General features: G+C 49.6%; 1 protein-coding gene across 4 annotated transcripts in view; it reads left to right on the top strand.

The window, feature by feature from the left end:
* SLC8A3 (solute carrier family 8 member A3) overlaps positions 1 to 26364 on the top strand; it is a 115755-nt gene that overhangs the window by 67612 nt on the left and 21779 nt on the right. For 2 of the 4 annotated variants that reach the window (XM_075754246.1, XM_075754245.1), the window contains one exon: positions 25716 to 25819. In XM_075754246.1, coding sequence (XP_075610361.1) covers positions 25716 to 25819 — 104 coding nt within the window. Of the gene's footprint in view, positions 1 to 24214; positions 24322 to 25715; positions 25820 to 26364 lie in introns of all 4 variants that reach the window. The other 2 variants (XM_075754247.1, XM_075754248.1) reach the window with 2 other exon arrangements.

Genomic DNA, 26364 nt, shown 5'->3' with positions numbered 1-26364 from the left:
AGGGGTCATCAATCCTCTTTTCCCCTGTGGACATGTCATTGAATCAGGGAGCAGTGGGGAGACCGTTCCCTGTGTTTACCCACTGGGATAGCAAGCATTTTCAATACTGAAGGAGGTAGTTTCCAATGTGTTGATTACACACATGCAGGCTAGTGCAACCGAGCTCACAGCCAGGCCATTATTGCTATCATCGCATTGAGTCTTACAGGCCCTTGCACAAGTCCCAGACGCAGCATCAGCTTGCACATACTCTGCTTGTGTTAGTTTTCTCACAGTATTTCCAGCATATGCCACCATTGCTGGGCCATTTCTGGTTCGTTATGTCCTTTGGGGAATGGTTATGCCTTTGGAGGGAGGAATCTCACACTGCTCATTTCTAGAGCACTTGACATCTTAGTGTCTTGCTTACTCACAGGTTTCACAGAATCACAGAGTGGCTGGAAGGGACCTCTGGAGGTCATCTGGTCCACCCCCTCCTGCTCCAGCGGGGCCACCTGGAGCCAGTTGCCCAGGATCGTGTCCAGAAGGCTTTTGACTGTCTGCAAGGGTGGAGACTCCACAACCTCTCTGGGCAACCTGTGCCAGTGCTCAGTCACCCTCACAGTAAAAAAGCATTTCCCGATGTTCAGAGGGAACCTCCTGTGTTTCAGTATGTGCCCATTATGTCTTGTTCTTCAGTGGACACCACTGAAAAGATTCTGCCTCCATCCCCTTTGCACCCTCCCTTCAGTTATTTTTATACATGGATGAGATCCCCCTGAGCCTTTTCTCTTCTCCAGGCTGAGCAGTCCCAGCTCTCTCAGCCTTTCCTCATGGGTGCAATGCTCCAGTCCCATAATCATCTTCATGGTCCTTTGTTGGATTCTCTCCAGTATGTCCATGTCTCCCTTGCACTGGGGAGCCTGGAACTGGACACAGTACTCCAGGCGTGACCTCAGCAGTGCTGAGTAGAAGGGAAGGATCGCCTCCCTCAACCTGCTGGCAATGCACCTCCTAACGCAGCCCAGGATATCACTGGCCGCCTTTGCCACAAAGGCACATTGCTGGCTCATGTTCAACTTCACATCCACCAGAACGCTCAGGTCTTTTTCTGCCAAGCTGCTTTCCAGCCAGGCAGTGCCCAGCATGTACTGGTGCCTGTGGTTGTTTCTCCCCAGGTGCGGTTTCAGTCTCATTCAGTACATTCACCCATGCCAGGGTAAAAACATTCAGCGTGTGAGTAAAAAATAACTATTCATCATTTGGTCACCCTCTGCTATGCTGTTGTCCCCTGTAAAGGTCACAAAGCGAAGAGAAATGGTTGCTGGTACCCAGGCACACCAGCACCCAGCATCCCACGCAAGGCTGCTGCCTGGAGGGTGCTCCCCAGGAGCTGTGGGAGAAGAGTAGCTCCAAATCTCACCGGCAGGGTTGCAGAATTACCTCTGGAGCCCTGGGCTTGGCGGATGAGGCACAGGACAGGTGCAGAAGGCACTGTGCTGATCAGGCCTCTGCTTTCACAGCTTTGAGCTCTATTTCCTTGTTTTTCTCAAAACCAGTCTAGCACTTTTCTTGGGAGATCACTTATGCACCCATCTTCCACGTAGCCATGAGCCTCCTGAACCTGCTCTCTCCCTTTGCTTTTGTCCCTTTCCATTGCAGCACTGCTAGCGAGGAAAGTCAACTCCTGCCTGTAGCCATGGAGCTTTGCACTTGGGACCACGACAGAACTCTGTGAAGAAACAATTTTATTTTTTTTTATCTAGCCAGGAAATGAAAATACCAACCCAAAGAACACCCACTAAGAGTTCAAGTGCGGCCCCATGGAGTGAGGAGGGGTTAAACAGACCCTCCTACTGCTTCCCCAAAGGCTGATTTTCACCCCTTAGCCCAGGTGGGAGCAGACAGGGGCTGCCCTGACTGGTGCCAGCTGGGGAGAGATCAAGCGCTGCCTGGTCCAGCCCTCCCTCCCCCTGCCGCAGTGGTAACAGAGGCAGCCACGGTGGTGTATGCACCAGCTAGGTCCTGTCATCAAGGAGACCCTCCATCCAGGGCTGGCAGGGGTTTTGTGTACTCTAGTGAGCAGTCTGGGGGACAGTCAACACTCTCAAGCAGAGGTAAGGTGACTGTAAATGTGAAGAGGAAGTGGGGGCTGTGTCTCTGCAGTATCTTGGGGGGTGACTGGGGTGCAGAAAGGATAAACCCTCTATTTTTTTTTTAATTCTGGACACATCTGTGCTGTGACTGCAGCATGTAGAAGGAGATCTGAGAGTTTCAAAGCAGTTGCAGTAGCTTGCAGAGCAATACAATTAATTAATTTTTACTCAGATTTGCAGGTAGTTTTTAGCCTGGGAGGAGCTCAGCACTGCTGCGGCTATGTTGCTAGCAGCCCCCAATCTAGCTGGTGATAGCCAACATGAGTAGCTTGACACCAGCTATAGTTATAGCAGTGATTGCAGTACAGATGCAGCCCTCAGCATGCAAGCCTGAAAATATTGGCCAGTCTACTCATATGTAAATCTCAGTGCATATATTTATTCGTGTCAAGAACTAAATTAAATAGAAATGGATGGCTTGCCAGGACTATAAAAATGTCAGGTCTTCAGAAGAGCCCCATCTCTGCAAGAGCATTTGAAAGATTGCATATATATTGGAGGGGATTAGAGCCAAATGAGAAGATACCAGACAGAGCAATAAACTCAGCCTTGCAGCCTGTTGTGTCAGGGTTTAGGAGAAAAGAGACTGCGGATCCACCTTGCGACAAACAGAAGTTACTCTTGGGGAGCATGGCAGGCCCCTTAGGTGCATGTAGGAGTGGACACAACTTCACTACGTTTATGTAACTTTTTTTTCCCTCTCCATGGAGTTTACCAGACAGGGTCTCTTTTGTGAGTTCATGCTCGGCTTCTTCAGAAAATGACGTTAAAGCAGGGGGTAGGTTTCTAAGATGGGGTGGGAGGCCAGCAGTAATGTGGGAGCTGGTACAAGCCTTCAGGAGTGTCTTCTTCAGGGCTTCAAGCTAATGATTTTCCTTTTGACAATTTAGATATATGGTGCCCCTTTTAACCTGAGCAGTTAGATTGAAAAACAAAACCCAAAAGGACAAAAGCAAACCTTCCCCTCACCCCTAGCCTCAGGATTGAGCTGGCTGGGAGAAGAGAACATGGTGAGAGCCAGATATTTGCTTACACTGAATCCTGTTTCTCGTTCAGGCTGTAGGTTTGCTGCTGCCTTAGGTTTTTGTCTGGTATTTCCTCCTCTTCCATCACAGAGGTTATTTTTCCTTCCCTTTCTCAAAACAATAGCTAACAGGGTTCTTCTACCTATAAATATCTTCATTTTGGATAATAAGACAAGGCTCACTTTAGACATTGTCTCTTAGCTACCTTATGCAGAAGATAGGCTTTTATCCAAGGTGTGCACTACAAGTCTGTCACCTTTGGTACTTCTGGCAGGCTGTTCTCCAGAGATGATCAGGACTTGCATGAGAGAATCACTTATGTGTGAGATGCAGACCAGAGTCACTTGTTAAGCATGCTTTAACAGAAGCTTCATCTCTAGCTTGTTCTCCAGATATTTAAAAAAAAAAAAAAAAAAGGTGCTATGGTTTTATTATCCCTCTTTCCTCTCCTGTTGCCCGACCCAAATGCAACAACAGTCTGCAAGGAGGGTGTAAGCTACTACAGACTTCCCTTTGCAGCCAGCACACCAGATTTTGTGCCTATTCATAAGACAAAATAACAAAAAAAACCCCAAAAAACTTCTCTCTATCTTTGGATGTAGTCTTGTCTTATGAGCTCTTGAAAATTAAGCCAATACAAGGCAAAGCTTGACTCCTCCTTGCCCAGACATTACTGGTGTTTGAAGAGCAGTAGAGTAGTAGAGATGCATTTGCAAGTGGTTTAAAACTGTAGCGTGTTCTCCAAGCCTTGGGCACAGCTTTGAGTGCTCTCTCTGGGCTCCAGACAAGAAGCAGGCTGGTAGGTTTAAAGACAAGCCTGTTCAATAAGTTAAGCTCTAATTAACTGGTGGTCCTGGCTACACTGGATTTCTGTCGAGAAGTCAATGTGGCCCTGTTCAAGGGTGTTCATTCCTGATGGGCTGGTGCAGCTATGCTTCTGCTTCATGGGGTGGTAGTTTCAGCCACTGAAATCTCTCTGGACAGTCTGGGTGAAGACATCAGACTGTGGCAGTGTTGAGGCATCCTTTTCCATCCCTAGCTGCCATCTACAGCAACCTTTGTCTTGGGGAGGGTCTTCTCCCCGCATGGGAGTTGGTGGCTGGGAGCTCTGTGGTGCCTGCTGGGCGCTGTGGGTGGGAGCCACAGCTCCAGCCTTAATTCTTTGGTTCCCATCTCACTGGCATGCTGCAAGGGTAAGTGCATGAAAGTGTGGGAGACATTAGGATGTTAGGGGTCCTGTAAGAGACCAGATTGTTAGAAATGGCTGTGGCCGTGCTACTCACAGCAAGCTTGTAAGCTCTACTAGTGAGCCTCATAATTGATAACAAGCAGGGGTCTAAGTGTCTGTGGTTAGGTTTTATCATTCTCAACAGATCTGCTGACTTTTTGGTTTGTGAGAGCTGGGGAAACAGCAGGGTTCCTGAGTGGACTCAGGAGGAAGCTGACCCCAGCCTTCGTTTGGGTTACGTGCCACATGTCCCTGCCTCTGTGTCCTGCTGCTGGACACCCTCCTGCCAGCAGAGAGAGAAAGTCTGTGGAAGCCAAGCTTGTCCCCTCTTGACAGCTTCATCCCCCTTACAGGCAGCTCCCTGCCTGTCTCTGCATTGTTGGCTAGTCCCATGTTGGTCCTCCTGGGCATCCAGAGAGCCTTGCACAGGAACTGCTGGAAGCAGAGCCAGGAAGGGTGGGAGAAGAAGGAAAATGGGACCAGCGTCTAGGAAGACTGTCCTGCTAAGAGCATTCCTAAGGAAAAATCCTGAAAAGGGAGAGAACACAGAAAAGCGTGGAGGATGTCTGAGGCCAGGTGGCTGAGCTGCCTGGTGGGGTGGAAACCTGCCAGAGTTATCTGCCTCACTGCGAGGTGTGAAAACACCCCATGTGCAAAGCCTGTGAGAGTTGCTTTGGGGCCAAAAAAGGCGTTATCTTATTTTGTATATATAGTAAAGCAAGATTTCCAGGCTGTCTGGGAATGTCGGTGCTCAGCAGCACTGCTGGAGGAGGGTAGGCAGGAGAGGTGGGGGTGCTCTGGGGCATATAAGTTAGTTTATTTCACCAGGTTGTATGATCTTGTGTTGCAAGGAGGATGATTATAGGGCATATTATCTCTGCTTGGTGCCTTCCGTATGACTCGAGCTACAAATATGGTACAATGATGGTGGAATATATTGTTGTAGCAAACATTTTAGGTTGCATCTTAGGCTGTCTGAAGCCAGAACTGTGGTGGAGAGCTGAATTGTTTCCAGAAGCTGATGAGGACGCCAGCTTGATTGCTTTCTTACTTTTAAGTAAAAAGTTAATTAGCTATTTCCGTTGTTGCAAACTGTGATGGCCTAAGGATATGAGAGTGGCAAAGTCTCTAGGGAGAGGAAATATGAGCCCAGCTGATTGGTGTGAGTTCCCAGGAAAAGGCAATTTGAGGCAATGCAAACCTTTTTACAGGCTTAAACAGAAATCCCTAACTTGAAACTGAGTACATCTTGGGCGCAAATCCCTTATGCTTAGAAGCTCATACAGCAGTATTAGTTGAGCTAGTAAAGCATATTACCTCTCCTTAAAAACCTTGCTTCTATTTATTTATGCATTTCAAGCATTTCCTCCCCCATAATGTTGAAGTGTCTTGAAATATTAATGCAGTCATGCTTATGACGTGCTTCAGAGGCAAAGAAGTGCTTGTTCCCATTTTGCAAATGGGGAAAGAAGTCACTTTCTTGGAATCGCGGAGGACAACACTGGGAGAGGCAGAGCAAGGACCGCACGGTGGCACCTCCAGTGCCGCAATTCCTCCGATTAGGAAATCTAGGTTAAGCTAAGGAGCTTGAAATGGAAGAGGCCTATGCTGTCACTATGTGCCATTCATAATTTAACTCCACGTTATGGAGAACGATATTGGATTGTGCTGTAACTTTAATCCTAACCTGGCCTTCATCTAAGTGAAGGTGTGGACATGGCTGACTTCCCCGTTCCCCAGCAGTGCTGCACTCCCACAGCCCAGGCACCTCCTTTGATCAAGGAGATCCTGCACCAGTTCCTCCCTCGCACTGTCATCCGTCATCCTGGTGAAGGACATACACAGCCTTGATGTTTGCTCATTTATTTCAGAACTCAGTGGGGTAATGAGTTTGGGTTTTGAATTGCATTGCTGTACAATGCAAAATAACTGCCCAAGCCTATTTCATGTCAAAAGTTATTTTTAATAGAGCTCACAAAGGGAAAGGAAAAAAATCTTGAGGAAATGTGACTACTGTGGATCAGACTACAGTTTCCTGAGAAAGCAGGTCTGTTTGAGCTAACTTGTCCATCCATCACCTTTCCAAAGAGGAGACCAGAGCGAGCTCCAGAGACCGGCTTTACTGATCCCTCGTGAACCTGGTGCCATGGGGGCTGGGAGGTCCCGTCAGCCCCTCCGTGTGCAGCTCGAGGGGAGACTGAAGGTGAGGCTGCAGCCAAACAGCCCTGAGACATGAGAAGCAGGACGAAAGGGGGATACCTGAACCGGCAGCATCTTCTTTCCAGCTTGGTGACCACAGCTGGTCAGGACCAGGGCTGCTGCACTGCCACATTAGCAAGCGGCGGTGGCCGGTTTCCTGCAAGAGTAATGACGTTTTATGTCCCTAAATTTCCCTAGTGGCTTTGGCATCTTAATCTGTGGCATCAGTTTTGGTGCTGCGTGTAGTTTAACACGCGCCACGTTTCATCCTAGCAGCAGGTGCTTCCCGTGGCGGGAGAGATGTTTTTCTGTTATAGTTTGTGAAATGCTTCATGTTGTGTTTCGGTAGGCTTGTAGCAGGATGTGAACCTGGTTTAGCAGGAGAGAGGTAACTGATGGGAGGTAATGTATTCAAAATCAGCTTATACAAGGGTTAGGTGCCTCCAAGTGATGATTCCTCACATGAAGAGGAATGGCTGAATATGAGGAGCTGAGCTGAAAGAAGTAGGAAACACTGATTTTTGTTTTTAACGTTCAGATATATGGGGTTCAAAGCAGGTTTGGACACCTGGACGGGGTGCTTGATTTTAGGGGTGCTTTATTTTATAAGCACTTGATTTTCACCAGAATTTTCAATAACAAGCTGCAGTTCTGAGGGCCTTGATTTTTATGTTCCCAGTGCCAAATACGTAGATTTGGCTGGAGGCTGGGCATTCCCTTTCCCCGTGAAATTTTTCCATCCGTCAGTTTCTTGTGACTGGAATGAAAATGTTAATATTTACCTTTATTTTTTGAGTTGCTTCTGTTCTTTCTGGTCCTTTGATAGGAATTAGTGTCCCAGTACAGGGACAGGTGTATTACTCTGTAAATGAAACAAAAAGAAATTCCTGAAAACAATCTGCCTTTCGGAAAAATACTGGACATCTATAATGGAAACAGGAGCTTTGATCTGTGACACCATGAGTATTTTCCAGCAAAAGTCTGAATAGCAAATTTAGCCAACTAGCTAGCTTTTCTGAGGTACTTTCCACATTTCACAGAAATAATCCATGGATCCCTAAACACCCGTCAGCCACAGGACAGCCCGGACTGATCTAATACTTAGAGCTACACACACCAAAGTGGGATTTTGGCCAGCATGTATCCTTACTTTACGCATAGTGTAGGAGGATCAGTATGGAGAACAGGAGGCAATAGTCTCAGTTTTATTCTTCTTTGAAAGCCAGGCTTACAACACCTTTTTATCCCAGATTTTTCATCAACTATGTGGAGTTTTTTTCTGGTTTTCTGGTTTTTTTTTCTTTTCCCCTGCACTGGCACAGAGGACATCATCTATGAAACATCAACCAAAGCCACTTCCTCCATGACCTTAGCTGTCCTCAGGTCTCCTGGTTTCGTATCAGCCAGTTCTGCCGCTGTATTTTGTGAGCTCTAGCAGGAGCCTGTTTTTACTGAAAAGGGTGTTTATAGTATTGGTAGACTGAAACAGGCTCTTTGATTTATCTCTGCCTGTGGGTGATTGAGTTTTAATTAAGGCTGACTAGTAAATATTTATCCTCATGACAGAAATAGGTCCAGGTTTGTCTGTTAAAAATACTACACAGCCTGCCTCTTTGGCTGCAGCTAACTGAACCAAATGCTTGGCAATTTTATTAATACCGGCAAGGAAAAAACCTCAAACCCCATCACCGCAAGCTTTTAACTGTGCAGCTCCCCCCTGGTCGAGGAGCACCTCTGCCCCCAAGCATCCCTGTCCCCTGCATCCCGGTCCCTGCCGAAGTGAAGCCCGTTGCCATGGAAGCCTCATTAAATCTGCATCTCGCCGGGCTGGGGCTGCAGGGTCTGAGGCTGTATTTTTAGCCAGCGGTGGTTGCATAAGGGGGGGTGGGATGGGACGGGAATGTGCCTTACGTCTCGCCTTGATGGAGGCCTGCCAGAAACCACCACTGGGCAAAGGAAGTGTCCTGCTTGGGAAAGCTGTCACGGGCCGGGCAGCCCTCGGCAGCCCCCGGTGTTGCTAATGCTGAGCACAGGGGAGATGCAGTGAACGGAGTTGGTCTTAATGGCCAGCAAACTTTTGGGTGGTGGCATAGTTCTGCAGAGCACCAGGGGCTCCAAAGAACAGGGATCTCTTTAGATTAGACTAAAGATAACAAATCTCTCTTGACTTGAGCAAAACCTTAACACCTGGAGGGGAAGGAAGGAACTCATCTGAGCTCAGCTGAGGGGCAGCACTGTGCTCCTAGTCATGAGTATTTTTTGGGAAAGCAATGCCACGTATAAGCGCATAGCCCCCAAAAAGAAGGAAATGGAGCTAGATGGCGTCATAGATGCTCAGGGTGAATCCAATTGTGAGCGCAATCTTGCAAAAAATCCAGTTTTGGAAGGGGATGAATTTGAACCCATCTCCTTGTTGGAGGAACATGAGGCACTGCAGGATCTAAAATCTGGACTTACTGTAAGAAACAAAACCAAAAAAAACCACGCCACTGTTCATTCTTGGTCATTTCAAATCAGATTTGCTAGCAGTGGAAGACCAAAAAGGAGGAGGTTTTAGTGTCTCTCAGCACTGCTGGGATTTCTTGGCTCAAAACACGGGACTGGGCCCTCTCTCTCTCAGCACTGAATCCCAGCAGTGCTAAATGCTCCAAAACCCAGATTTTATCCTGAATTACACCTGGGCAATCTTTCAGTCTTCAGTGGATCTCACAGATGGCCAGGAGAGCCTCATTTAGCCTGCAAAACTGTTATTATTTGTGCTGAGGCATCAGAAGGAAAGAGTCCAGCTTGACTGTAAACTAATAACTCTTGTGTCTAATAAAAGCCATCTTTCTTTGGAGGCTGTGAAAATTTGATCTGGAGCTGTTGGGCTAAAATTAAAATAGAGCCCAATGCTGCCATGCTGTACAGTCACACTCCTTCAGAGCAGAGTCATATGTGAAGGTCCAAGGGTTAGTAGGGACTGTTACTATCATTGCTTTTTAAAGAGATGGCAATATCATTAGAAGCTTTTATTTTTTCCTCCTTTTTCCACAGTCACAGATCTCCAAATGTCTGTCTCTGCAGGAGGCACCAACTGGTAAATAAACATTTTAAAAAAAAAAACCAAACAAGAAACCAGCCCGGGATTATTTCTAATTTGTTGGAAATGGGATGTGACCTGATTCTCTGTAGGCAAGTGTGCCTGACAAAGCCAGCTTTTGCAGCTGCAGGCTATCTCTGCTGCAGACCATCTCGAAGTCCTCCATGGGGAGTTATTTCCAGCTTCAAAGCTGGCTCTGCAGACCCTTCTCAACATTAGGACTGAAAAAGTCAGTGCCTGTGGCTTGCGGGGGTTCACAGGCTCTCTCCTAACATTGTAGGATGTGCACCTCATCCTCAGTCTATGAGAGTAAGGCAAGTGGTATTTTGCCCAGGCAGCCTCGTTCCTCCTAGTCTAGTGTCGTGATGTTGGGTCTCAGCCAGCTTGAGTTGAATTGGGCTGCTAGACTACTTCAGAAAGCCCTAAATGTCTTCCTCTGGCTCTTGCTCAGGCCATGACTCTGGATTCAAAGACCCAAGCTGGTGAGCTCCCCGCTTGGCACCCACCTACCCACCCAGGAGGGTGTGCGTGGGGTAGGGAGCTGGCAGGCCCAGGGCACCGCTTCTTGTGCTCTTGCAGCCTCTGTACATCAGCAGTGCTGCTGCAAATGGGTCATGGGACAGAAACAGGCTGCTGTGCTCCGGCATGGAGCCAGTGCTGAGCCACTCCAGCAGCAGCCCCAGGTGCGAGGGGTGCCCCCCGGCAGTGGGGAGGCTGGGCGAGCGCCTGGGGAGTGACGAGGGGTGCTCTCGCTTGGGTGTTTCAATCTTGGCAGCTCCAGCTGATTGCTGCCTGTGAAGGCAAGCAAGTCTTTGATATCCGCTCTGCTTCTGGAATGCAAAGATAAGTGCAGCCTACCCACGTGTGCAAAGCCAGGGGAGAACCTCAGATCACCAAGGTGCATGTTCAGATCCGGTTTGTGGGTGATAGGCATCAGTTATGGGGCTTTTAGCATTTAGAGAGAGTTTATTTCTTGGCAAGCGTTTTACTGTGATGCCTTTCTGGGGTGACTAAGGAAGCAGGGGGGAGCGTGATGGCAGGGAGCCATGCTAGGGACAACATCTGAAAAATAGAATAAGCAACTGATAAACACAGACAGACACCCCAGTAAACAGACAGAGCAGAAGGCTCCTCTGCTCCTGACAGTCTCCCCGGCATATAGCAGTTTTCTCGTAAAAGAACGCTGACACTCACTGCAGGGCACAGGTGAAGCGAGCTGGAAGAAAGTGGAGGCTGGAGCAGGGAGGGAGCAATGCTCAGGCACCAATGGCGTTGCAACCCAATTATGTTTTGGCTGGGCAGAGAGCTGGGATGGGACCTCCTTTCAGAAAAAATAAAAATCAGCTCAAAAAAACCCAAGTGCACCTTTTGCTTTTTCTTCAGCAGCTTGAAATCTTGGGATTTCAAGTCCTAAAAAGGCTTCTAGGTCCCATAATGGGAAAGACTCCTGATGGAGCCAGGGAGTTAGGTTTTTAAGGTGAGAGGGCTAGGAGGGCAAAGGGGGAGCTCATTAAACAACAGCCCTTCCTCCGGAACAGCAAGGGATTCGTTGTAGTTCTGAATGAGGTTTTAGCCTTCAGAGCAGTTGTGTCATGTTACTAAACCCCTGAGGACATGTTTACTGATGCTGGGTGAAGGGTGCTGCACCCACCACCAAGCTGGCTGGAAGACCAGGGCGGGGAAAATGGTTATTTTTTTGTTACCTGATTACTGTTCTATACGAGATGAAGAGAAGTGCATGAGACCAGCCTGCAGACCCAATGTTCAGTGGGAATTTGATAGGACATATGCCGAAGTGCATCAGGAGCATGGCTGGGCTTTGTCAGGACAGGTCAAGTCAACAGTTGTTCAGTGGTGCTACTAAAACTTGGAATGGAGAAGACAGAGCATCATTTATTAAGGTCTGAGGTGTTGAGGGAGTTGTAGTAGGATGGCATAGACAGCAAGAAAGGGAACAAGAGTCGAGGAGTATGTTAAGGTGCGGGTAGGGCAAGCTTTTAGGGTGATGGGTGGAGAGCCTTGGCGCTACATCTTGCCACAAGGCGGAGAGGGCAGGAGGAGACTCCTGTCTGTCAGCCAGGGACCCCAGGAGGAGTTCGAGCCATCTCTTGTGTGGATTGGTTAGAAGGGTTTGCCAAAAGCACTTCCCACAAAGCTTGGATCCACATGTGAAGGCTGAGATGGGCCTAAGCATTAGGGTGGAAATCATAGCAGTAAGATGGTAGAGGACTATGTTGATTAAAGGAGATCTGCTTCGGCGGGTGAGAGCTGCGCAGGCTGTGATCTGTTTGGTCTGTTTGATGTGGTCATGCCAGCGTGCAGCACTTGTTCCCCTCCCTGGCTGAGCCGGGCTGTCCTGCAAGGGGACCGGCTGCGGGGAGGCAGGAGGGCGTCCGGCAGCCCAGCTCTTTGGGAGTTGAAGCTGGGTCGTTGGCAGAATTAAGCGAGGTTTGAAGGTTGCCCTGCTCCTAGATTTAACCCTTCTGAAATGCTCTTCTTCATTGCAAAGCTGGCTGATGACATGATTTTTGTTCAGTTTAGGAATAAGGAGGTGAGGGGTTTTTATGCTCTGGATTCTGGAAGTACAAGCCCAGCAGGGCTGGCCTCCTCCCAGGAACCTGCAGCTCCTCCCAAGGCGTTAGCTCCTGGAAGCTAACTAATGGCCCTGTTTGGTTTTCCCAGTGTGTTTTCATTCGGTAAGAGATGGAGTAAAAGCAGCCCCAAAGAATGAAATGAAATGGTGTAACTGAGTATCCTCTACCCTATTTTCAGTGAAGAAAACAGTAAGCCTGGTCAAATGCACAGGGCCTTGGATAAAGGTGCAATATCTTGGCTCTGTGTAAATGGTTGGATATGCAACTCTGATGTTGCTGTGGCAATTTGACGTGCTGTCCCTTATCTTGGTCACAAGAAGGCTGTGACCGGAGCCAAAGCGCTCTGGCTCTAGCTCCTTTTGTTCATATATAATAATTGTATCTGCAGCGTGCAGAGCGGGCTCGTTTCAGGCTGGCAGCTGCACAGCGTTGTTTGCCGCTCATTAATTTCCTACAGATTGCTGCCTTGCTGCTCCGTTGAATGTAGCGCAACTCCGATGGCTGGGCTGAACACAGCCCTGCTGAGCTGAAAGCACCGGCTCTGTGTGTGTGCATGTGGGAAGAGCAGGGCGAGGGAGGGGAAAGAGGGACTCAGGAGGTTGATGTCTGGAGAGGTTTGTGATGGGAAAGTTTGCTTCGCTCCCCACCGTTTTTGATGTACTTTGAGCACTGAAGTCTGGGGATGCTGTCACGTGCAGGAGCCAGGAAGGAGGTCTAGGCAGGCATGGGGGGTTGAGATATTGACAGTTCCCACATTGGGAAGTGGGGGGACTATTCTGACCTTTCTTGGAAAGCCAAACTTCATTACAAGTGCATTAAGTGGAGGACAGCGAGTCTTGCGAACAGCCATGTTGAGGTGCCCTTGGTCTCCACCTAAGTTGTCTCTACTGGAAAGAGCAGTGTTGCGGGTCGCAGGTGTGAGTCTCTGCTGGCAACTGCACATCTGGGCTGTGCCTGTGGCTGATGCCAGCCGGAGGGGATGTGGATGTGTCACGAGGGAGACTGAGGGTCTCTAATCCCTGCTGGCGGTGGCCACCTTCACTCCCACCGCAGCCTGGCTCCCGCAGCAGTGGGATCAGCAAGCTGAGGTCTCCATGGCCATCAGCCTCCTCTCCTGCACTGGGTGGCTCATCCCCAGTGTGCCGGCGTGTCCCTGCCCACCCTACTGGGGAGCCTTGGGCGGCTCTGTCCCCGCTGTGGCTCCCTGTCTGGGACAAAGCCACCGCAGCTATGCCAGGAACCAGCCAAGTACAGAGTCAGTATGAGTTTGTGAAGCAGCGTGGCAGCAGTAGGACTTGAGTGGAGCTCCCAGAGGGCTGCTTTGGGCACTCAGGCAGCAGCAGCTGGTGTGTCTCTGCTGGGCTGCGATGTGGCAGTGCAGGTTTGGCTTTGGGTACCCCACATCAACGATTTTGCAAATCCATTGGGAGTTCAGAGAACTGAATTTTGAAGAAAGGTCAAGAAAGCTGTGTAGATCTCAGATGAGCTACAGCCAGCAGTGGGTGGCATGCAGCCCTCCAGAGCTGTGCCCAGAGAGAAGGACGTGGGTGGTTGTCCTCAGGATGTCTGGGGTTGGATGACTTGAGGGTGCAGGTGGTTATCAGCACTCACAGGAATGATGAGCTGAGGCAGGGATTGGTGCCCAGCGCACACCCCCAGGCAGCGAGCTCAGGTCGATGGGGGCATGTTCTCCCAAAAGAGCAGTGCCCAAAGGCCAGCCACTTGAGTCTCCTCAAGCCTGCCATGACAAAGCACTGAGCAATGCATGGCAGGGCCACGCCATCGAGCAGTGCCGGGGGCTCATATCAGATAACCACCTTCAGCGATTTTTGCCCCATGAGGAATTTAAAGCCTTCCTGGGCTGGTGAGGGTTGCTTGGAATCTGGCACTTCTCATTCCTCAACTTCCTCTCCCCCTCTGTCCCCACCTTCTCATCCTTGCCAGCATCTCCATGGCAACCTTGTTGCTGGAGAATAGAGAAGACATCTAAATATAGCTTCCAAATCTCCATGCCTTCAGCAAAAAGTCTAAAACTAGGGGCGACAGCTTGAAGCACTGGGCTGCTAATACCAGCCAGTGAAGAGTGTCTTGCAGGTGGGATTTTGGAGTGCTGTGGTGGGATGGGGGTCAATTCCAGCTGAATGCCAGTTTCATGTTTGCTCAGGACATCTCAAGGGGCTTTGAGGTAGTCCAACCTACCCTCTCCTGGCCAGGGTGCTCCCGCTCCTGCACCCTGTCAAGTTTGGGAGCCATTCTTTACAGCAAACAAAAGCCTCTTCAATACTTTGGCCATCAACATCTGTGATGGGTTTTGACATCATAGGGTTTTGTTGGTGGTGTGTTAGACTAAGCTGGAAGCAAGGAAAATTCAAAGATCTTGGCGTGGTTTTACCCCAGCTGGCAGCTGAGCACCACACAGCCGCTCACTCACTCCCCCACATCGGGATGGGGAGAGAATTGGAAAAGTTAAAATGAGAAAACTTGTGGGTTGAGATAAAGACAGTTTAACAGGTAAAGCAAAAGCTGCACGCACAAGCAAAGCAAAACAAGGAATTCATTCCCCACTTCCCATGGGCAGGCAGGTGTTCAGCCATCTGCAGGAGAGCAGGGCTCCGTCACTGGTAACGGTGACTTGGGAAGACAAATGCCATCGCTCTGAATGCTGCTGCCCCCCCTCTCCCTCTTCCCCCAGTCTCCTTATAAACTGAGCATGACGTCATATTGTATGGAATATCCCTTTGGTCAGTTTGGGTCACCTGTCCTGTCTGTCTCCTCCCAACCCCTTGTGCACCCCCAGCCATCCCGCTGGCATGGCAGCGTGAGAAGCAGAAAAGGCCTTGGCTCTGTGTAAACACTGCTCAACAACAGGTCCATAGAACAAAAACATCTCTATATTATCAGTGCTGTCTCCAGCACAAATCCAAAACATATCCCCATACTAGCTACTATGAAGAAAATTAACCCTCTCAGCTGAAACCAGGACCGACCTCTATGAAGGAATAAATTCTCTTCCTTCCTTTTTTTTCCATGCTCTACTTTTGTACTGTGTGACCACAGTGGGGGTGTGGCTGAGGTTTTGCTCCTTTTAAAATTTGTTTCTGAGAGAAAAAGAGTACAGCATCTTCCTAGTGAAGCTGTTCCCCTGTGAACCTCCCCAAGATAGGGAGGAGAGAAATGTCCATGCCCAGGGCCCCGGCACTGCTTTGCACCTACACCAGGATGATACCCACCTGGACTGTCTGGTTCCATGCCAAGTTGAATTATTACTTGTACAAGACAAGTGCTTATCATACAAACCTCAACAAATAGCTCCGCAGGCTGTCGAGACTTTGTCTGCTCACCCCTGGCCCTGAAGCATCAAGGCTCATGGGGTCAGCAAGAAAACAGTGGCCTGCAGCAGGCCAGGCAAGGGCCCGCTCATGTCTCTACACACAGCTTTGGTATTCGGAGCCAACAGTCTGAAAGGTGATGCACAGATCAGCCTAGATCTCTCTTTTTTTTTTTTGAAGAGGAACTTAAATATTATAGCTGAACCTGAATATGATTTATTAAAAAATTAGCTTTATTCAACTGAATAAAGAAAAAAAACCTATGGAGCTGGGCTGTTATGCTTATACAACCCAACTTAAATTTCTCGACTCAGCTGAGAGAAAGTGCAAACTGTGGTTTTGCAGAAATTCTTGAAACCGAATTGTGGCGTCAGTCCTTGAAGAACTCTGTATTAGAGCATTTTATCCTGTTTGAACAAAGCAAAATACAGAACGCTTTGGAAACCTGCTTGTCTGGCAGGGCTGACTGCATTAAGGAAATTCCCTGAGCATTTTTTTTTTTTTTAATTTTTTTTTTGTGCTTCCCTACTGTGCCTTTTCCAGCTCTCCAGGGCTTCCAAGTTGAATGCGAGACGTTTGCCATTTACTAGCTGTGATGTGGATTCCTGTGGCTGACACGTGTGGACATACCACATCTCTTGAGTTGCCCTGAATAACATACCACGTACTTAAGGATCTTTTTTGCAAGGCACGACAGTGCTTAATGGGCTCACCTGCCTGCAACTTAGCAGCTCTGATTTCTCATTGCTGGTACAGTTGTTTGCACCAGTACAAAGTAGGTGTGAAACGCTGTCATGTGAGGTTGACAGCACTTCATGTCTCTTTGCAGGGCTGTGGGGCAGCGGGAAGCGAGGGCTGGGCTGCCGTGGCAGGGAACAAGCGCAAATTGAAAAGTGAAGCCGACCACGAGCACAAAGGCACCCCTTTAGTTTTGCTATCCAGGATGGAGGAAGAATAACAGGCTATTTATTTATTTATTTATTTTTAATTTATTACCAGCTATCCCTATACATCTTTTACTGGTAACACTTTGAAGTTTTCTGATACAAGTAAAGACTTTAAAAAAAAATATGGCTTTAGTCTTGGCTATGGGCTATGTCCCTTTAATTATCATGTGTCAGTTACCAAAGCATTTTAAATAGTTCTAATTGAAACATGAGCCAATTTACTAATTAGCCAAGATTACATGGGGAATACAAAAAGGGAAATTGCCTTTCTGTGTCAATATTTCCTCCTTTATCCCTTATGAAGACCGGGTGCGGCATGACCAAACTGCACCACCAGTCCTGGGGAGATGGGCATGGAGGGGCATGCAGGATTTTGGACTGGGGTCCTGGTGTCCACCTTGCGGTACAGCCACTTCTTGCACATTGTCTCCCTTTGCGGACCTTTTCCCTAATCCCTGTGAGCCACTGTAGCAGAGGGGGATGTTTCTGGCCCTCACAGGAGCGGAGGTGCCCCGTGTGCTGCATCCCTGCCCGGGGTAGGGGCATGCAGAAGGACTCTAGGTGACCTGGACAGGTCCCAGCCCCTGCCTGCGTGGGGAGGGACAGCAGGGGCACAGGGAGCCCTCCTTGTTACCTACGCGCATTTGCAGCATGAAAGGCTTCTTCCCTCTCCCCTCCCAAGCTAGTTATACCTTGTCAGTCTGGGTGGACATTACAAAGGACTTACTAGGGGTAAAGAGTTGAAATACGGGGCAAGAAGCCATCTCCACCAAAAGCTTTCAAAAACCAGTTGGGCAACCACATACCTGCCAGGAATGGCTTGGTGGGACTGGCCCTGCCCAGAGACAGGGTGCTAGCAGTTGCTTCCAGCCTTGTTTTCTGAGGTCTTTTGGTTCCCTAATGGCATAAAGGAACTTTAGCAAGGAAGAGGAGGTGCCCTAGAGAAATGCACAGCTCCCTTTAACTCAGAACCAAATCAGAATTACTTGATACTGGTGTGAATAAGTGATGCTTTCACCACCACTTCAAGCTCTCTCTGCTCTCTTCCCTCACCCTCCTTACGGCTGTGTCACTGTAATGTGTTCCACATTAGGAGTTCAAAACACGTAGGGACTGTCCCCTATGAAATCCCTGTGAGAAATAAGGATCACAGCCACTGCATGGATATAGAAACTGAAGCACAGAAGTATCAAGTGACTTGCTTGGATGGCTTCAGGCTTGCCTGGAGAAATACATTGGTATTCTATGTGTAGAGTAGTGTGTAGGGTTCTCTGCAGTGCTAATCACTATTTTAATGATAAGATGATCACTAATTATCATCTGGTTATCACATAGGCCACTTGAAAACAAAAGAGAAAAAATCCCATTTCTGGGGGGTGCTTCTGTCTGTGACATTTTACAGCCAACTGATCTGGTAGTGAGGTGGTCCAGGCTGTTCCCCATGTGCTTGCTGCACAGAGTGGGATGGCTGTTTCACAGCTGCTCTTCCAGGGTCCTCATGAATGACACAGCCAGTTCCTGGAAACTGGCCTACAATGGCCTGTCTCCAGCTCCTGTACTAGCACCGGTTCTTCTGTAACTCATACATCAGCAACTTGCACATCAATGATCTGCTTGAAACTCTATCCTGACAGTTTGTCTGTCCTGTTGACATCTGCTGAGGTAATTGGTACCAACGACTGCTCTGACCTTCGTTCTGACCTGGCTGCTAGAACAAAGTGTGACCATCACCGGTGGCTGCAGCTGGATGCTTCGAAACCTGTTCGTCCCTCCATAATTCGCCTGGGAGCCAAAAATCTTCTTTTATGAGCATGAGCTTAAGCCCAATGTGCAACCTGTTTGTCTTGGTCATACTCTGGATAGGTTCCTAAATTACCATGATTTCCTGTTGAACTCATCATCTCCTTGGCGAGTTTAGTGAATCTGCTTTGGGATCTAATGATTCTTCTCCTCAAACACCTCCCATCTTTGTCTGTGCTATGTGACAGCCTAATCCTTTGCTTCAAAATGGCTCAGCTTGTCCCACCCTGGGTTACTTGATGCACAACTCCATGTAACCATGTGCATCATATCAGGGCTTCTTTTGATGGCTTCTTCACCTTGCCTGCCAGCACTGTCATGTTGCTCTGTTAAATATCAACCTCCCGATGAGCCAGGCAAAGACAGCTCCCTACTATGCATAGCCTTAGTTAATCCCCTCTGGTTTGCCACAAATGTTGGCATCTTACCTAGTCAGCATTTCTGCAGTAGGACTTCTCAACATGATCTTCTGGCAGAGCAAATAGGTCCTATCCGTCGTTTCACGTTGAAATCCCAGCCCAGTGCAGAGCTCTGGGGAAGAGCCAGACTGGCACCACACACTTTGAAATTCTTGCTGCAGGGACCTGCACCCACAGCAAATCAGATGCGAATTTGAGTATATCAAGATGTGTCAAGAACACCGTGGTTTGACCCAAGGTGTATGCACTAATGATTCACATTAATGAGTTACTAAAGATCTCCTGGTACTTCTCACTGTCCCAGGGATGTTTACCTTGCTGTCCTGACTGCTTTCCATCCAGGCTAACAGCATCCCACCGGGGACTGTAAATCCTGCCCTTGCACAGCCCTGCCTGTTTCAATGGCGTACGCTATGTGACATCTCCTGACTTACGCTGTTTTTAGAGCTGAGCCTTATTTCACATTCCAAAGTCACACAGACACATCCTCTTAACCTCCTCGGCAGTAATTCCTGCAAATGAGAGTCTCCACACAGAGAGATACTCAATATTTTCTAGCACATTAATCAAATAACCATCCAGTTGTTGCCTTTTGTGTTGGAAGTGGACGTGTTGTCAAATAAAATGATTTTATAGATTATCCTCTGTACTTCCCAGACGGGGAATTTAGCAACATTGTGTGCACAAAGTCCTTTAGGAGAAGATTGATGTCTATTCATTTCATCTTCTGTTGCTTACTCAGGGAAATCTCATACTTAATGTTACTCCCCAGAGGAGCTTTCCCATCCCTAACTTTTAAAGCCAGTGATTGTTTTTAAGTTGAAAGCATGTCGAAAGGAGAGCCCAGACTGCCATCATCTGAGGGCTGTTGGTGGCAGCTTGCAATGACCCCAGAGAAAAAGGAGAGAGCGAGCAGCTATCCTGACATCTGTGTGTCCAGGTGATCCCTGGGAACACCGGCTCTCGGCTTGTCCTGCTGCGTCTCAGTCTGCTGAAAACACCACTGAGGCCTGAATTAAAGAGCCCTTTCCCACCAACGTACTCATGCAGGGGTTGAGATTGGACTATGGTTTGGTGCTAGCGGTGGGGTTTTAGGGTTTGCAGAGCGGCTCCTTGCTGCCAGCTCCCAGTGGCATTTGATGAAGGCAGTTGATTGCCAGGAGAGGCTTTTGGATGGCCTCTGTTCTCCACTTTCGAGCTGTCTGAGGTACGTCTTGGCCACGAGAAAGCTGTCAGAGAGAAAGGAGAAGGCTGGGAAGTGTCCTCCTTTCCCCATGCGGAGCGACCAGAGGCTCGGGAATGAAAGCTGCTTGGCTGAGTAAGGTGGGCTTCAGATCCCTCACTTGCCATCGCAGTGAGCGTGCCTGTCAGGGCTGCTGCGCCGCCAGCCCCTCTTGTGCCCGCTTCTGCCTCCATTAATTTCAAGAAGCTGTCAGGATGTTCTTGCAGCAAAATGTTCCCGAGTCTCCTGTTCCCACGTGCTCTCTGCCTCTCGGTGTCCTCCTGTCACGTCTCTCGCATTAACATGATGTCTTCCTGGGGCGCTGTTATGCTCCAGCTCTTCTCCCCATCCATCTCCTCCACCCTCCATGCCTTCCGAGGAGGTAGCTCTCAGTGTGGCTGCAGGTGAGGGATGAGATTGCGCAGGACCAATCTGTGTTTTGGCCTCCAGACGATTTACGACAGCTCAGGACGCAGCTGTAGTTATGGTTGCTTTCATAGCCCTGGAGATGAGCGAGATGCTCGCGGTGGCTAGGGAAGCTGCAGAGCCTGGGAAAGGGCAGCCCCCACCAGCCGCAGCGGGCTGGGAAGGATGGCCTGACAGGCCACCGCAATGGCCCTCCATCAGCGCTGACCTTTCCATGGTGACAGTCACCGGTGCAGCCAGCCAGCCGAGACAAGGACACTTCCCCGCAAGGGAGCAAGCCCAGCCCCGTGCCCCCATCCTTGCAGGCTGCAGAGCAGCCCGGAGTGCGGATGCTGCTTTTCCCTCTGCTCCAAAATCCCAGCGAGAGGTTAACGGGCACTGGGTCTGTGAGTCCTCACCCGCCTCCCAGTGTCACTGCACAGTCCCTGCGACCTTCTGCCTGCTGCTTTGCTCCTTGCACAGGGAGGCCTGGCAACACACTGGCTCTGGAGCAAGAGCGGGCAGCAGCTGCCGTCTGGCTGGAGCCCTCCATCCCGCACCACCCCGCCATGGGTGGTGCCAGTGTCCCCGCACCTCTGGGCTCCTGCGCTGGGTCTCCAAAGCTTTCATGGCACCGTGGACCTGCTGAGTACTCACCGCCTCTCAGCAAAGCTGGGGAGGTCGGGCACCTCCTCCTCCTCTTTTGGGACTCAGGTTGGGTGAGGGTGCAAGGTCCTGCCTGTGTCCATGCAGGACACCTGAGGCTTTGGTCTGTGGAAGTTCTGCCCCTCGCGTGCTGTTTCAGAGCCAGGTAAAAGGTCCTTTTCTCCCTATGGCTTGTAAAGAAGGAGGAAGCCAGGAATTGACTGGATTGGTCACCAAATTCAGACATCCTTTTTTGGAAAGCCACCTGAGGCTTGAGTGTGTGCTAACGATCCAGTTTGCCACAGAGCTGAGCTGGTCTAGGAGCCCAGAGGGTTTGCTCTCTCTCGGTTTCACGACCCAAGAGGACTTGCTTTGCAAAGCCAGTGTTTTACCATGTGCCCTCTCTGTGGCTCCCCACCGTGTTTTCTTTCTCTTTCTTGACTTTTTTTTTTTAAACATTAAAAAAAGACTACTCAAAGGAAATCTCACTGCTGTGGGACTACTTAGTGGGCCATATAGAGCTCTCCGTACTTAATGAAATGGGCACGCAGTGAGTCGTTATTCCTTGAGTCCACAGCTCTGAGTATTCGTCGCGCAGATGAGGGGCTCGCGTGAAGCCAGGCTTTCCACACGCACACAGAGCACACGGCCGGGGAGATCATTGGCCGTGCACACGTCCTCATTAAATGAGTGTTTCTCCTCCGCTCTGGTGTGCACACACACCGCTCATGGAGATGGGAGGAAGAAGGAAAGGAAAGGAAAGTTAAGTTGCTGTATGAAAGCAAACTCAAATGGTGTGTGTGCATAATATTAATTGTATAAAGCCTTAGAATAGCTTTATCGTGATACCTAAGCTGGCCCCTGGGAAACAGAGTCTGTGGGGTTTTTCCAAATTTTTTGCAGACAAGCAATACTGAGTAATTTGGAGCTCCGAGAAGGGAAAAACAGAAGCAACAGTAATTATGAATAGGATTTTAAAAAGCAACCCACGTTCAGGAAGTACTGGCTGCATTTGAAAATCCCACCTTCTGTTTTGTAGTATATAAGGAAGAAAGAGATCAGAGCAATGAATCAGCCGTAGGTTTAACTCAGCAAATTGAACAAGCTTTGCAAAGTACCAGGGGCCCAGACAACATCTGGTTCAGAAGCCAAATTCAGTCAACCTCTCCAAAGAAAATGCAACAAAGTCATTGTGATGAAGACTTAGCTGAGAATCAACATTTACACCAGGGACGTATCATTTAAAATCCTACGTCCTTCAGGCAGGATTAGGGGAGATTGAAAGGGTCTAGAGAAGGGAAAGGAGGCTTGCCAGCATTAGCGCAGGATACGGGTAGAACAAGCGCTGGCAAAAATAAAGCTGATTTGGCTTAGAAAGAAGAATTAGAGGTGATTTTTCTTGCATATTCGTGCACTGACAGATATAGGAGAGGTTGTCCAAACTCTTCCCCCTATCCCACGTGCCATCATTTGAAAGACAGGGTTTGGGCCCAAGCCCAAAACGAGCCAGTACAGGGAATGGGATTTCCACAGGCAGAGTGCAGGAGCAGTTATGACTTGAGAGTCAAATTGGAGGGGGGCTGGATAATTATTTGGTCATTAGTGATATCATTAGGAATGCAAGCTGCAGCAATGACAATTAATCAGCTCTCCTATGCTCTATTGTGAAATGGTGATTTCTGGGGGGCCGCTGGCAGTGGCAGCATCCCCAGGAGCTGGACTGCTCATTGTCTGAAGCGGTATGGGATCAAAGATACTGGGTGTATTTAATGCCGAGGGCTACCAGCTGAGGCACATAGGGGTTTGAAGCTTGGGGCTATTTACTATGACTGCCGGTCCTGTTTTTCTCCTCCTTTCCATCCCCAGCCAAGACCGGTTGTGAACAAAATGCACCAGGAACTGATCTGAATATAGAGGATGGGTGGGGAGCATGGGGACGGCATAGCCGCAGGGCCACGTGTGGGTACGGAGCCGTGGGAAGTGGGGGGGGGTCATTCACCAGCCTGGTGGCTCTCAGGGGCAGGTGTTTTGGGGGTAAGGGAAATGCTTTTTATGCGGAACTGACTTTTTGTTTAAAAAATGCAGTTCCAGCTTGGGGTTGGAGCTGACTTGAGATGGCAAGCTCATGCCCCTTTAGAGTGTTTGATACGAGCATGTAATTATATGTGTTCATCAGTGCACGTGCAGGCCGTGTTGCATTTAAGAGGATGTGAGATCAGCCTGGAATAAAAGCACCAATCCCTTCTATCACGAGCGAGGGATGAGACTGCATGAAGCCTTGCAGGCACCAGGAAAGCGAGGGGAGTGCAGGGGTCATTTTCAGCCGGTGACAGTCAGTGCAGCCCTGGCTGGAAGGAGTTGGCGGGTTGGCAGAGCCTTCAGCTCATTTCCCGTGTTCCGTTTGCATGTGAAAGCTGAGATGCGGTGACCTCTGCATAAGGCATGTATTTGCTGTGCAAGAAACCATGGCACAGCGAGTTCTTCTCTTCTTTTCCTACAAAATGCTCTAAGAATTCGTAAGAAATTTGCCTAAGGAGAGATGGAGGATGTGCTGCCCGGCTGCCTCAGCAGGCAGCACCTCTCAGAGCAGGCTGATGAAGCTGTCCTTTCGGCAGCTGATGAACCCGCCTCACCTAGGGTTCCCTCTGATGCGAATTATGTCAGAGCTGCAGGTTGCAGGGTTTCTGTGTGGTCAGGGGGTGTCTGCCCGGCCGGTGGGTGTTGCCAGCAGGGAGGCAGCAGCGCGGTGCCTGCGGGCTGCGTGGTGTGCTTGTGCGTCTGCTTTTGCACGTGTGCGTGTGTGTGTGTGCGGTGGGAAGCAGAGTGAGGGACACCTGCTTCTCTGCTGGCCAGCAGACTTCGTTGCCCGTGTGCAGAGCCGTGAGCCACCGTGCTGGTGGCTCCTGAGCCCCTCGCTGGTTTGCCTGGGGGATCAGAGCTATTTTTGGCTAAGTTTGCTTTGCACAGTGTGGCCTGCCATTGTGCCTTTGGGTTAAACAGAAAATTGGCCAGTGTCCCTTGCAGGAGTGGGGCTTTAGCCTTTCTCAAGAGCCATGTTGAGCTTGTTCAGTGGGTGAGAAAACTTTGACTCTCTAATGTCCCCATTCAACTCTTTACTTTCTTCCACTGTTGCTTCTCTGTTCCCTTCTCCCCTTTATGACACTTACTATTTTTCCGTCCACAGCAAAACAGTTCACATCAAGGTAATTGATGATGAAGAGTATGAAAAAAACAAGAATTTCTTCATTGAGCTGATGAACCCCCGCATGATGGATATGAGTTTACAGAAAGGTGTAGTACTGGCCCTCCAGACTAACATTAACGTTCTTCTTTCCTCTTCTCTTCCATCTCCTTCCTCCTCTTCTCCTCTTCCTCTGATGTCTCTCTGTCTCCAACCGCTCTGCCCTAAACACTGCTGTGCGCGCACACCGTGTCACATGGTACCCATGGCGGGGAGCGATGCTGGGGCCAGGGCAAAGTGGTGAGGGGGGCGGAGAGAGAGAAGGATGGACCAGTCCTGCTTGTCCGTATTTCTGCAGCGACTTGAGAGAGACCTTCTGCCATCCCCGCTGGAGGGTCCAAGCAAATTTTGTAGCATCAGCAGGAAGATGTTGGCTAGAAATGCATCTAGCATCTCAGGAGATCATTGCCTGGCCCTGGTCCTGGTCAGATCTGTGTTAGATAAAGACAGGAATCGAGGCCTGGCAGAGAAGCAGCTCCTGTAATTTCCGAGAAGGGCTCGGCAAAGGCTTTGCAGCCCTCAGTCCGGTTGCTGCGGAGCGGCTCTGGGAGCGGAAGATGAGGGCAGGGAGGAGCTGACACCCCGCTTTGGTTCGCCTGAGGGCTCGCAGCAGCTGTGTGCATTGCAAGGGTGCTGGAGGGAGTCGGGCCAGCTGGCAGCAGGGAGAAGGGGCCAGCCCCACTCCAGCGCCTGGGGTATTTCCATTCGAGCCTCGGAGGCATTTTAGTCTCATTGTGTTCCCCTCGAGGTCCCAGCAAAGCTGTCCGCTCCCAGGGAAAACTGCATCCTCGCTCAGGGAACAGGTCAGGGGAAAGAGGCAGATGCTATTGAGGAGAAAAAGCAATAAGATGTGCCATTTTAAAAATGGAAATTAGAAATATCAGCCTCCTTCGCAGCTAATAGAGCTGTAGCCTGCCAGCAGAGACCCACCTCCCCCCACTGGGGAATGTGTCTGTGAGTGCCCATCTCTCTCTCTTCTCCTCAGGCTCCCAGCCCAGAGTCCCTACAGATTTATTATTAATTGTGAGGGTAGCAGAAGCAATTGATCTTCCAGCTAAAATGCAGTGGGTACCCCAGGATGGTCCCTGGTGATTCCCAGGCAGCCGATACCCTTTCCGTTACCATGTGACACTGAAAAAATACGCGCTGCAGAAGTCGCCTCCCACTAACCATCAGCAAGGTCTGACCTCCCTCACACTTCTCCCTTTCTCCTCACCCCCTCGCCAGCCCCCTCTCACCCTAACACCCTCCCGCTCCCCAAAGAGCAGCTGCGACGGATGCGCCGTGTCCCACAGGCAGGCCGACGCGCGCCGCCCCAACGGGGAAGAGGCTGCGTGCCAGGAGCCCGCGTCGCTGCCGCCGCCGCCGCCGCCGCTGCTGCCGCCGCCTCGCCTCTGGCCGGCTGACCCACTGTACATGGTTGTCTCTCTTGTTGTCCCTACAGGAAGACCGTAAGGGTTAAGATAGTAGATGAGGAGGAATACGAAAGGCAGGAGAATTTCTTCATTGCCCTTGGTGAACCGAAATGGATGGAACGAGGAATATCAGGTGTGAGATCCTTTATGAAAAAAATGAAAAAAGAAACATTATCAGAATCAAGTCTCCAAACCCCAAATCCAGAAAATATAACCCTCTTTCTCCTCCTTCCCCTCCCTCCTTTTCTCCTCCTCCTGTAGATGGATCAACTTTTACTCTCTGCCCTCCTGTATTCTCGCTCTCACCCTGTTTCGGTGTCATCTCTGCCTTTTAGAGCCCAGCTTACTTCTGATCCTCCTTTTGTGCAATGCTTGAGCGTCGGAGGCTGTATTATTTTAATTTGGTTTCCTTGTCTTGATCTGTTTTTGTTCTGAGCACACCTTTGCTGTTCTCCCCTCTCCTACTCCTTTGCCAGGACCCTGGGGAATGTGCAAGGCAAGGGAAGGGCGTAATGCATGGCTGCCCGTTCGGCTCCTCCCGTTCGTCCCCCTGTCCTTCCCGCTGCTGTTTGCTGCCAGTGGCATTGCTTTGGTACTCTTGGGTCCCTGTGAGGCACGGTGAAAAGCCCATGGGAGAAGAGGGAAGGTGTGAGGTATCTTGGTCTGCTTTTATTTTTA

Source organism: Balearica regulorum, chromosome 5 (genome assembly GCF_011004875.1).
Source record: "Balearica regulorum gibbericeps isolate bBalReg1 chromosome 5, bBalReg1.pri, whole genome shotgun sequence".
Taxonomy (NCBI): Eukaryota; Metazoa; Chordata; class Aves; order Gruiformes; family Gruidae; genus Balearica; species Balearica regulorum.
Note: the sequence above shows the minus strand (reverse complement) of the source record. Positions and strands in the feature narration are given on the sequence as shown.